General features: G+C 48.1%; 1 protein-coding gene across 5 annotated transcripts in view; it reads left to right on the top strand.

Annotated features, from left to right (window-relative positions):
• The window catches only part of Trappc12 (trafficking protein particle complex 12), a 58,307-nt gene that overhangs the window by 22,009 nt on the left and 23,002 nt on the right, over positions 1 to 13,296 (top strand). For all 5 annotated transcript variants that reach the window (XM_021179212.2, XM_021179213.2, XM_021179211.2 and 2 more), the window contains exons 4-5: positions 4,180 to 4,293; positions 5,463 to 5,601. In XM_021179212.2, coding sequence (XP_021034871.1) covers positions 4,180 to 4,293; positions 5,463 to 5,601 — 253 coding nt within the window. The remainder of the gene's footprint in view (positions 1 to 4,179; positions 4,294 to 5,462; positions 5,602 to 13,296) is intronic.

Raw genomic sequence — 13,296 nt, 5'->3', positions numbered from 1 at the left:
ACTCTGTAGACCAGGCTGGCCTCGAACTCAGAAATCCGCCTGCCTCTGCCTCCCGAGTGCTGGGATTAAAGGCGTGCGCCACCACGCCCGGCTGTCTGTGTGTTTCTTACACAGTCCCCAGTGTAGTTGTCCCCACTGCATTCCTTCTAACTCCGAAGCCTCAACTGTGTGTGTACAGATGTAGGCTGTGTGGGGGAAGTCCGGCATGAAACCAGCCCACAAGTGGTTTCCTAACACTATCCATTGGTTAGATTTGCCCCTGCAGATTGTGTGGGTACAGAGGGCTGCCTGTCTAAATCCTTAAACTTTTCAACACACTCCCACGCTCTGCTGGCACGAGCCTACCATGGCCAGTACATGGTAGCTACATGTGAAATGGTGGTAAGAAAACTGGGCAGCATTGAAAGAATCCATTTGGAGGCTGCTTGTTGACCAGGTCCAGTTGCCCTCGTCCTGGGTGATGTTGGAGCTTTCACTGGAACTCAGTGACTTTGCTGCCACACCTCCACTGCCTCCGCCCATCAGTTTTTCTGTCATTCTGCTCTCCTTCCCCTTCACTCCTCGTGCTAAACCAGTGTGAACCAGTCTGGGTCTCCACCAACAACCTCTTAGTTCAGCCTTCTCTCCCAGAGTACAAGGAAGGCTGTGGTGGCCTTCTTGAGCCATGACACAGTGGATTGGCTATCACGCCCTTTTCACGGAGCTGGTCCTACTCCTCTGCTTCCTGCAGCTGGCCACCTCAGTCTTGCTTGGTTCTCCAGCAGGTACCACAGTCCTTCCAGCCTGTGAGTGGTGGCCATGGTGGGGTCAGTTGGAGTAGCAAGCTGAGCAGGTCAGGCATGGAAATGTGCTGTGCTTTGCTCCCAGGAATCCCACCATGGACCCTCAAAGCCCTGGGTACATAGAAGCCAGTGGGAGGCCTCATCGCAGTGCTCTTACAGAGGCCTAGCATGAAGACCGACTAGGGGCTCTGTAGCCAGGAGCCAGCAAACACCCAGGGGCAGACCACCATGGCTCTTTCTTCTCTCTCTTTCGTCAGGGTTAGTCTCAGGAGGAAAATGCTGAAGAGGCCATTCATGCACACTGTTTTCCAGAGAGAATATTACATTTACATTGACTGCACTTTTATTTTTTGAAACTTTGTTCTGATTTCTTAGGCTAACAAAGGCATCTGTATGTGTGTGTGTAATATTTGTGTTTATTAGTATAAGTAAACACTTTTATTTGTTGTTTTGTTTTGCTATGAGTTTACTGTCTGCTCCCAATTCTTTGAATATCTGTCTATGAGATGAAATGATAGTATACTTAAGTGACCCCAAAAATTCCACCAGAGAACTCCTAAACCTGATAAACAGCTTCGGTGAAGTAGCTGGATATAAAATTAACTCAAAAAAATCTGTGGCCTTCCTCTACACAAAGAATAAACAGGTGGAGAAAGAAATTAGGTCTGTTTATGAGAAATGTTACCATAAAGAATACTTTTCTAGGCTGGGCGATGGGGTCAGCCAATAAGTACTTAACTGTGCAACTAGGGGAACCTGAATCTGATCAGCAGAGCGTGTTAAGACACCAGGCATGCTTTTATAATCTGTAATCACACACTTGTAATCCCCACACTGGAGAGAGATCAGAGGGACCTCACGACTCCCTGCTCAGCCAGTCTGGCCTACTTGATTAGTGAAAGACTGCCTCAAGAAAACAAGATGGAGCACATCTGAGGAATGACACCCAAGGCTGTCCTCTGCCTTCCACAGACACACCAGACTCACTTCCATCTGAGCCCCAGGTGAAGGAAGGAATGAAACTGTGAGACACTGTTGGTCTCTGGTGCCCACTGACCATTGAGACCCAAGGTTCTTTCATCCCCAAGAGCTGAGGGCATTCATCCTGTCAGTGCAGCCATGCTGAGCATGTTCAGGAGGCAGTGGAGAGCAAGAGCGTTTGCGAAGGGCCAGAAGGTGAGTCTGCACCCACAGCCCTGCCAACTTGATTAGAGAAAGTCAGGGTACAATTGAGGAGGGTGGAAGGGTTCAGAGACCAGGACAGACAGAGACAGTTTCTCAGAGGTGGCCAGTAGGAGTCAGGTGAAGCTCTTTTGAATAATTGATGTAATTATGCTTCCCCTAATGGTTGCATTAGCCCTGGGCAGCTCACTGTGCTGATGCAGGTGTGTGCTTACAGGCAGATAAAGGAAAGGACATGACTGAACTGTGTGCTCCGTCAGTCAAAGAATGACAAGAATAAGGAAAGTGTGTGAGACACGTGCTTAGTAAGTGCCTGCTGTATACAGAGGGGGGCACTGTGCATTGCTACCAAGTAAGCAAACCTTGCTCCAGCACTGGTCCACAAGACAAGATAAGCTGTTTTGTGACAGCTGCATCCCCCAGGACTGCCCAAGGCCACTCTGCAACAACTGTTAACTCCTGGTCTCAGTTTCATAAGCAAATAGGTGGGTCTGCGGCCTCTCACCTGTGTGGCCATCTCGATACTTTTCCAGTTTTCTATTTTTATCCTTCTGACATTTGCCATAGTGAAAAGCTGAATCCTTATCCTCAATGGAGAAAGATGTGCATAATTTTTTTATCCAGGAACAACTAAGCCTTACCCAGATGCACATTATCTCAGGACTCCCACGCCCTTCCATTTTGATTTTGGAGTTTTCTTGTTATTTGTTTGTTCATGGGACTTTTTGTTGTTTCTGTTTTGTTCTGGTTTAGAGTTAGGGTTTCTATTGCTGTGAAGGGACACCATGACAAAGGCAACTCAAATCGCTCTTCTTTGAATTCCTTGGGGGCTTCCTATAGCCCTTTGGATTAGGCCTAGAAGGCCTACTCATGCTCGGATTGTCTTTGCCTGTCCCTGCTGACCTGGCTCTTCTTCCTCAAGCAGCCCCTTTTGGAGAGACCCCAGACATTGTTTGTGGTGCTTTCTCCCTCCCTTTGCTTTCCCTGCCTGACCCCTAAGTGTCCTGTTCCTTCCTTCCTTGTCCTTTCTCTTCTCTCCATCACATCTGAGGTTCAGTCTGGCCACCCAGCTGTGCACACTCACCTCACCCACACACTAAACTTCTTTTTTTGTTTTTTGGGGGTTTGTTTGTTTGTTTGTTTTGAGACCAGGTTTCTCTGTGTAGTTCTGGCTGTCCTGGAACTCACTCTGTAAACCAGGCTGGCCTTGAACTCAGAAATCCGCCTGCCTCCGCCTCCCAAATGCCGGGATTAAAGGCGTGCACCACCACGATCTGGCCACAGTAAACTTCTTGTTGAAGTTTATGCACATGGTCATTCCATCCATCCCTGGAAGGCATCGAATGCCCGTCCTCCTTGCGAGATCCCAGTAGTAACGAGGTCATTCACCACTTTGTCCATAGCAACTGTTGGCAGCCTGTTTGTTGACTGACTCATGTGCCAATTGTGTTGAGACTCATGTGTGAGGATCTTTTAGTTCCTGAAAGGGTTGAATACAGATGTTGTCCTGAAGAACTACTTTGTGATTCCTTTGTTCTTGTACAGGGCAGAGCCTGAGCAAATGAGTCGTTGCCCTGTTACCAGCCTTTCCACGCCTCGGGGTTTGACTGGATGAAGGAGATGTGATGTGTGGGTGGGCAGTCCTGCCTTCGCCCAGTTCACTGACTATTAAGGAAGTAGAATTGTGCTGAACATATGAGACGCCATATTTTATAGTCTGTGCTGCTCCTACAGACACACTAAAAATATATCTGGCACATTTAACATAAAATTGAACTGATTCTACATTGACAGAAATCATAGTGTAGCCCTTTCTGCTGCAGAGGAAGTCAGTCTTATTAGGAATTGGGGAGCTGTCCAGTAAGACCTCCCCATGTCGTAGGCATCATCCACTTTTATTGTTGGGGTCTGACTGTCTCAAAGCTCCTGCTCCTTGTACCTCTTACTGCCAAGTCACAGTGGCCATGTCATCAAGTGACACTACTAACTTCTGCACCAGCTAGCCAGATGCCCTTGCCCTGGTTGCTAAGATCTGGATGGCATTGCTCCCACAAAGCAAGAAAGTGCATGTATGTGTGAGAAAGTGCGTGTATGTGTGTGCATGTGTGTGCATGTGTGTGTGTGTGTGTGTGTGTGTGTGTGTGTAGGGGCACACACGTGTGTGTGTGTGCATACATGCACATGCAGCTAACACTGCCTGCTCCTTTTCTTACAGAGCTGCAGGAACTGGAGGGCAGCAGTCGACCTGTGTGGACGCCTGCTCACAGCCCACGGACAAGGCTATGGCAAGAATGGGCTCCCCACCAGCCACACCACAGACTCCTTGCAGGTGAGAGCCCCTATTGTGGTATTACCTGGTTCATCATCATTTGGGGACATATAGGGACCGTGGCCTTTCATGTAAGGTGGAACAGAACAAGGATTTCCACTGGTCCTTCCTTCCCAAATTAACTGCATGTTAAATCCTTCCTAAAAGACTTGAGAGTCTGTCTCCAGAAAGCATAGAGCTCACCTATTCTAAACCGAGGCATGTGAAAGGAGAGATGTGCATAGAAGAAACCTCCTCTAGTGAGGAACAGCCTTGAAAGTCCTTCTGGACTCCCCCTCCACACTCTCTGCCACTGAGAAGAGCTTCCAGAGGCCTGTCTGTGGAGCAGCCTGTGGTAGGGTTCTTGCTCAGCCCCACTGCCCTCCTGCCTCCTGCTTCTGTGTCTAGAGTCACACTCGGGGGAATGGTGCCTAGCATCCTTTCATGCCACTGCTCTTGTTTGTAAAGTCCTGACCAGTGTGCTCTTCTCAGATACAGTCCTCTCACTGTCCTGACCATGGCAGCTTCCTTCTGCCCCATTGCTCAGTGGATTTTCCCCATCTGTGGGTCAGTATAATGCCCCCCATGTGGTCTGTTCTTAGTTTGATAGGTATTCCACCAAAGCCCATACACTGTGTTTGCCTTGCCCCCCTGTCCTGTTGGTAAGGGAAGACCAGCCTTCAGTGAGAATGTCACTCTACCCTGAGTCCTCTTTCTGCTGGGCCGTCAGCATTATAGCCTTGGGTGCTCACCTTGCTCACACCTCACAGACCACCCTCCAAGCCTATAGTTGTACCCTTCCCTGACCTTGCAGGTCCTCCTCAGAGTCAGCCCTTCCATTCTGAAGGGCCATCCTCCGCCAGGCTGAGTGCCCCACCCCACCCGTCCCTGCACTTCTCTGCTGTCCACACCGGTCCCAGCCCCAGCAGAGAGAGGGGATGTTTTCTCTTCCTAAGCTGATGTGCTGCTCAGGCACACACCTTGAGTTACTGCATTAGGTTCAGTTAATGAAATTCCCCACGCTGCTGTGTGGAGCTGAGCAGTGTGTTTGTAAGTGTGGAACTGTGTAAACTGGAGGACAGCAGTAATCATAACTCTGAGCTCTGGCTTTCTTATATAGAGGCAGGGCCCCACACAAGGCCACCAGGACAAGGACAGGGCTGACTTTGGTGTCCTATCCTGCATTTCAGCTCTGGTTTGTGAGGTTGGCGCTGCTGGTGAAGTTGGGCCTTTTCCAGAATGCTGAGATGGAGTTTGAACCCTTTGGAAATCTGGATCAACCAGACCTGTACTATGAATACTACCCACAAGTGTACCCAGGACGCAGGGGTAAGGCAGTGTGAGTGCTGCTTCATGCCATTGTATGTGTTCTACTGTGCTTTATACAAACTTCAAAAGTCTGGCTTTTCTTTACCTTTTCAAGTCTGAAAAACCAAATCAGTAGCCTAGCACAACAACAATTCATGCAGTTTTGTGAACATACTGACTAGGAATGACTTGGTGTTTTCTGAGTCTCTTAGAGGCCAGCTGACAAGCACCTGCTAGAACCTGTTACCCAGTGTTCTTCAAGGGAACACCACCATTGTGCCACAGCTGAGCAAAACTGCATATGTTCCTGAAATTTCTGTTGGCAGCTACAGGGAGACTCTGTTCTTAATTTATTTTAAAAATTTGGTTATAGCAATGGAGGGCATCACATTCTCTACCATTGTTTAGAAACACAAGGCCATATCATGGACTGTTCTAAGACAGGGGCAAAAAGTAAGGCTGGAGAAAAGGAGATTGAAACTGTCTAGAGCCTTTTGTCTAAGTGTAGTGGTTTGGATAAGAACTCCCCAGTTGGTGGCACTTATTGGGGAGAGTTAAGATATGTGGCCTTGTTGGAGGAGGTGTGTCACTGGAAGCGGGCTTCTAGGTTTCAAAGCCGCCAGTGCTTCCCAGCACTTGCTCTGCCTGGTGGTTGTGAAGCAGGATGTGAGCTCTCTGCTGTTCCTTTGCTCCGCCATCATGGACTCTAACCCTCTGAAACCATAAGCCAAATCAACCCCTTCCTTCCATAAGTTGCTTTGGTCCTGGTGCTTTATTACAGCAATAGAGAGCTAAAGCACAGAGGTGGAAGGCCTTATAGAGGCATCAACTCTGTGTCACACGGAGAAAACCATCGTGGGAGGACATTCAAACATATGAGACGTCAGGCCATTCTCATTCAAGCCAGCACACCATACTTCCCTCATTACTGTGTTAAAGTCCCCGAAAAGTCAACTTAAGGAAGGACAGGTGATTTTGATTCACGGTTTCAGAAGGGACACAGTCTCTCATGGACGGGAAGTATGGTGGTGAGGGCTGTGAGGCAGCTGATCACAGCTCATCTGCAGTCTGCATGCAGAGAGATGAATGGATTGCTGGTGCTCTGCTCAGTCTCTGAATTCACTCCTGGGCCCCAGCCCATGGGATGGTGCTGCTCACATTTCGGGTGGGTCCTCCCATGTCAGTTCAGCACTTTGAGAAATGTCTTTACAGATAGACCCGGAGTTACATCTCCTGGATGATTCCAATCTAGTCAAGTTGTTAATGAAGAGTAACGGCCCCTGTCATATGCAAAGGTCTGACAGGTTAAAGGCGTCGCTGTGTATGGGAGCTGGGGGTACCAGGGTTCTAGCTAGTCTCCTTTTCTTGATTTCTCGGGTCATCAGGAGACAGCTGATTTTTCCCAGAAGAGTAGCTATTTTCCTGAAAGCATAAGAAATGTTTCCTCAGTCCATCTCGGCCGCACTCTGCCTTAACCGCAAGGTTAGCAACTAGTTTCAATAGGGTTTTGTCTGTGACCAACAAAGCATAGAATGTGAACCACAGAGGCTCATCTCTCACTGGCACCAGGCTACTAAACCCATAATCACATAGCTGCACAAAGGCTCTGTGCTATTCCTGTGACATTCTCGAGAATTGCAGATGCAAGATTACTATTTCATCCCAGTGGCTTCTGAGCACTTGACAGCTGTTGGGGACAGTCTAAGCAGGTGTTTGCTGTAGGAGGGATAAAAAGCTCAGCTCCCCTGGGCTTCTGGCCACCACTGTCCTGCTGCTCAGTTGCAGCAGGTCTGCTGGCCTACGGTAACTCAGAGGCCTCTGCACCACATTCCTCTGTAAGGACTTTCCAAGGAACAAGCTTCCTTGAAAGATAGCAACATGTTTAAGTCCAGGCATCGGGCTGGAGAGATGGCTCAGTGGGTAAGAGCACCCGACTGCTCTTCCGAAGGTCAGAAGTTCAAATCCCAGCAACCATATGGTGGCTCACAACCACCCGTAATGAGATCTGATGCCCTCTTCTGGTGCGTCTGAAGACAGCTACAGTGTATTACATGTAATAAATAAGTAAATAAATAAATCTTTAAGTCCAGGCATCGAGTAGTCCGTTGTCGCTGTCCAGTTTGAGGCCATATCTCCCAGCAGATAATACAGCTTGAAGAACATTTAGGTACACAGCATACAGATGTGCCACCTGAAGAGCAGGCAGATGTGCAGGCTGAGGAGCATGCGGATGTGCAGCCTATGTTCTGCTCCTGCCCAAAATTAAGTGGCACCTGGATGTGGATGAAGAGAAGACAGGAGCTGTGCATCATGAAGCAGCTAATTCAGAGTATGAAATGGACATATATCATGCATGCTCAAGTGTTAATATGCATTCACGGTGATAGGCTGGATGCTGGCTAATGCTGCTTATCATTTTGTGGCATTACAAGCATAAATGTAAGAATTTGATTCATTCATTTCATTTTAGCTCACAATATATAAGCAAAGCAAACCATTAACATGTGCTTTTAAAAGGGGGTTATAGTAATACAAACAAATAAATAACTTTTATGAATGAGCTTTAATATATTTCATTTAAGATTGGGTATTATAGCAATTCATGATATTTATAACAAGACTTGATGAACTGTGTGTGGAGCTAATGAAGTTGAGGTTTTTTGTTTGTTTTTCATTCATAAAAGGGACAATGCTGTATTTGATATATTTCTAGAACATTTAAGCAGTTTCTATCCAGTGTTCAGCTGTTCTGCAAGCCCCATTAGCTTTGTCTACTGACCCTTAGCCCCACTTGGTCTACTGTGCAGAGTTCTCTTCTTGCTCATGGGAGCAGCAAGGAGAAGAGAATTCAGGCAGCAAAGCCCCAGCATTCACAGTGTCCTGCCCTCTGCCCTCTGCCCTCTGGGCCTGCTCTCCCACCACACTTACTGCTCTTGCCCTGCCAAGGCTGCATGTCCCTCCCCAGAACTGAGGACCCATGAATTCAACTCCCATTACCAGTCCTGCCCCCTCCTAAAATCCATTCCAACCAGGAGCTCCGTGCTTCCAGATCCAGGGGTTACATATTCGCACATATTCGGTGAACATACTTGCTCTCTGTGTCAGGAGCTTGTCTTCCTTGGTTTGGGAAAAACCACTTTCCCTGGGTTGCTAGAATTCCTTCCTGGGAGGAGATGTAAATATGTGTCCTTCCTCCCAAGGTCCCAAGGACATAAGAGTCTCGATCCCACCACAGTTAATCCTGGGGAACCAGTGAGTTTACTGCAGTTCTCCAGAGTATAGGTGAGGGTTACCTACAAGGGCACAGGCGCACCTCTGCCCATCAGGCTGCACAGGAAGACTTTACCCAGCCGGGATGAGGGCTTCCCCTAGCTACATAGATGGAGCCCCCTCCTCTACTCTTCTCTAGCCTGCATTCTCTAGACCCTCCTTGAGCTTGTATGCATTCGCTCGAAGTTTCATAGAACAGATAGTGGGGATTGGCTGGGTAGTGAGGGAAGGGTCTCCTCTTCCTTCATGGTGGGCTGTAAACAGTCAACAAGCCCAACTGGGACAATCCTTCTGGAAGAGGACGCGGCTGAACTCCCCAGGATGGCGATCACTTGGCTCAAGAGCATTTGAGGCACAGTTTAGCCTCTTTTCAGTGCCGGGTTCCTACGAAGACTAGCATAGGCATCGTTGCACATCTCTCTGTGTGAACATCTATGGGGTTCTCCAAGGTCTAAGTTAAAAGTGGTTTATTAAAGCCTGTTGTGCCAGAGTTTTCAGTTTAGCCAGATTGCTGTTAAAACAGCCCTGTGCCCTCCTTTCCTTCCCAGCAGCAAGATGTGGTTTCTTTTCTCTTGGCAAGTCAGCAGCCTGGTTGGACTGACTTGCTGGGCCTGCAGCCCCACCTGTTGGTCTTACTCTTTCCCTGACTCCTGTTCTACGGGGCCTCCTCCCCAGGGGCTCACTCCCACACAGGCTTCATTTCCTGCTGCTCATTTATTGGTGGTCTTCCCATGGTATGGGCATTTAATCCTTTGTTAGTAATTTTAAAGGGAGCCTCTCCCATTCTAGGAAGGATAATTTCCAGGCATGCAGGAGGGCCCTCTGATTTCAGAGGCCCAACCTAGCCTTTTTATTTGGCAGCAACTCCTGGTGGCCCCATGTACACTATATCTAAATCAACCACAGACATCCTGGCAGCGTTGTTGGGATCAGACTAGGAATTAAGACTATCTTAGTCAGGGTTTCTATTCCTGCAAAAAAAAAAAAAAAAAAAAAAAAAATCATGACCAAGATGCAAGTTGAAGAAGAAAGAGTTTATTCAGCTTACACTCACACATTGCTTTTCATCACCAAAGGGAGTCAAGACTGGAACTCAAGCAGGTCGGGAAGCAAGAGCTGATGCAGAGGCCATGGAGGGATGTTACTTAATGGCTTGCTTCCCCTGGTTTGCTCAGCTTGCTTTCTTATAGAACCCAAGATGACCAGCCTAGGGATGGCACCACCCACAATTGGCTGGGCCCTCCCCCCTTGATCACTAATTGAGAGAATGCCTCACAGCTGTCTCATGGTGGCATTTCCTCAACTGAAGATGCTTTCTCTGTGATAACTCCAGCCGGTGTCAAATTGACACACAAAAACAAAGGCATATGGAGACACATGTACCAGAGAACTTTCTGGAATATTTTTCCTTCTTTCTTTCTTCCTTTCTTTTATGACTGACACTTTGTTTTAAAATTTTATTTATTTTATGCATATGAGTGCACTGTCCTGTCACTCGCTGTCTTCCAACACACCAGAAGAGAGCATCAGAGCCCATTACAGATGTGATACCATGTGGTTTCTGGGAATTGAACTCAGGACCTTTGGAAGAGCAGTCAGTGCTCTTAACTACTGAGCCATCTCTCCAGCCCCTGGAATATTTTCTTAACTAAGCCACAGCACACTGCTGCCCTGGTTATTGCCCAGACAGTGGCATAGCTCTAGGTACATGAATAGTAATCCCCAGGGGCCATAGAGAGCTGTTGACAGCTGCACAGGTGCCCTGCTCTCTGTGGAGGCCTGCTGTTCTCCCTCCCTCAGGTCCACTTGCCACTTTTTCCTTCTCCAACAAAAGGAAACAGCAAGTACAATTAGCTTGGCACATATTCCTGTGGAATCTTCTGCATCAAAATGTTTTGGGCCCAGAGTCAGACAACCCTATGACCCCAGATTTGTCTCAGCTATCTACTGCTACTTCTATACTCCCAGGGGTTATCACACCCTCCCCAGGAGATGTCTGCCACCCCACCCCTGGCATGGAGGGATGAAACAAAGGGATCAGGTTATGTACCGGGCACTAGGGATTATTTTGGTTTTGTCTGTTTTTCTGCAGTGTTCAGGACAGAAAAACTGCTCTTAGGGACTTAAGATCGCTTTCCCAACCCTGTTCTCTGATTGGCTTTGAGAACCTTCCTTGTACCTTCTGGGTTTTTTTTTGTTTTTGTTTTAATTGGGTTTTGTTTTGTGATGCACTAAAGCAGGTTGTCTCCAACCACAGGGTGTGTGTTCAGTGTGTTCAGGTGTTGACAGGAGCTGTGTCCCTGGATAGAATCAGTAGCTTGCTCGCTGCAGTCTTTTTTTTTTTTTTTTTTTTTTTGGTTTTTTGAGACAGGGTTTCTCTGTGTAGCCCTGGCTGTCCTGGAACTCACTTTGTAGACCAGGCTAGACTCGAACTCAGAAATCCACCTGCCTCTGCCTCTGCCTCCCGAGTGCTGGGATTAAAGGCGTGCACCACCACACCTGGCTCGCTGCAGTGCGCATGATACTGCGCACGTGGCACAGTTGTAACAGATGACCTGCCACTGAGTCGTGATTTCCAGTGAGCTAACTGTGTGCACTTGCTGTGTTTCTGTCTTTGGAATGCCCGCACACCACCACTTTCAGTCTGTTCGGAGCCCTCTCCGTGGGAAGGAAAGACTCGCCATGGCTTGAGTTTGGGGTTTTTGTGGCACTGCTTATCTTTCCATGGTCCCTTCCCTTTCAGTGCATGATCTCACACGGGAAAGAAAACACATTCTCATTATCTCAGTGCACCTGCCAGCGGCGCCCCAACAGGCTGTGGTCTGTGTTTGGTTAGGGTTGCAGCAGCTGCCATGCTGCTGTAGACACTCACTTCTGAACTTAGACCTGAGGACAGCTCACCCTCACATCATCGAGCCAGATGTACAGACTCTCGAATTAACTGAGTGCTAAGTTTCTGTCCTCCCTGCTGCCATCTGCTCCTCGAAATTCTCACCCAGTCTTCAGTCTTCCTCTGCTCCCTCCAGTGTCTGCAGCTCACAGGTCTCTTTCTCAGGCAAATTCTGAATCTTTTATATCCACACAAAACCTGACATGGCTGCTCAGAATTAAATGCGCAGCATAATATTGTAAACATCTGGAATTTCATTCTTTACTGCAAAGTCAGTTTACCTCCCACAGCTAACATGTTAGGCTGACGTTAGGTTTAGATTTATAGTTCACAGTACTCTGCCTGAGCTCCTGAGTACCGAGAAGGGTGTTCTCCTGCTTCCTGCAGCTTTCTGTCCCCGACACTTGCTGCAGTTGAGAAGCACTTGGAGCACGACCTGGGTTGGATGACCTAGTCCATGTTTTTATCACTCTACCTCCATCTAAAATATTTGATCAAATTGGCCACGTAAATAATAAATATTTGATCTGGGGTACTTTTTGTTTACATGCTAATGTAGCATTAGGTGGAAGATGTCTTCACAGCATTGAAAGTAGTGTGTGTCCTTGAACACTCTCACACAGCGGTATCTCAGCAGTGGAGCATCTCAGGGAGACTGATGGAGTGATCAGTATCCTCATCAGCTGCCAACCTGCTCCCCCCACCCCGGTGATGGGGAGGAGGATATCAGGGAGGGGAGAGGGTGTCCAGGGTCACCTGATGGATCAGTGAATCTAGTTAAATGTCCCTGTTACAAAAATGAAAGAGGAAGACTGAGACCAACCTGTGGGTCTGTGCCTTAGGGAAGGAAGAAGCTACAGTGGGACTCTCCCCACGTGCTCTCTGTTGCCAGTGGCAGCCATACATACAGCACTGGGTACATGGCAGCAAGTCCAGCTGTGCCTCTGCCCCATACTACCAGGAGCTGCCTCCCTCTGAGAGCAGCAGTGACCCATGGAAGTCGCGCCCATGCGGCTCTCTGCTTTCGGTTTTCAGTGCACACACCAAGGCCCAGCGGATTTCTAGCACATTCCTCCATGACTTTCCACAATGGTGGTGTAGCTTTCAACACTACAGGGGACTGTCTGAAATAATTTTCAAGTAGTTGTTTTTATTTAATGTGTTTCTCTCTCTCTCTGTGTGTCTCTCTCTCTCTTCACCAGCACCACCCCAGCCTCATTTAATGCTTTCTAAACAACTAATGAGACTACTTCCTCAGTGTTCATGTCAACCTATTCTTAGACAGGTCCCGACTGAACATGGGACACACACACACACACACACACACACAGAGAACTAGGCTCTTAGAGATTTTGACTGGCCAGGCTTTGTTGTACTGGGTAGCCAAACTGAACATGAAGGATGCTAAAATTCCCAGCAGCTGAGACAGGCAAGCTCGTCTATACTTGGGGAGTGTGGTGGCTTGATCTGGGCACTTAAATGCCTGGTGCCCAGGTAGTGGTGCTGCTAGGGGGCCTGTAGCCTTTCTGAGGGAAGTGTGTCACACTTGAGTGTGT

This window comes from Mus caroli, chromosome 12, assembly GCF_900094665.2.
Source record: "Mus caroli chromosome 12, CAROLI_EIJ_v1.1, whole genome shotgun sequence".
NCBI classification, from domain to species: Eukaryota; Metazoa; Chordata; class Mammalia; order Rodentia; family Muridae; genus Mus; species Mus caroli.
This window is presented reverse-complemented; position numbering and strand designations above follow the sequence as displayed.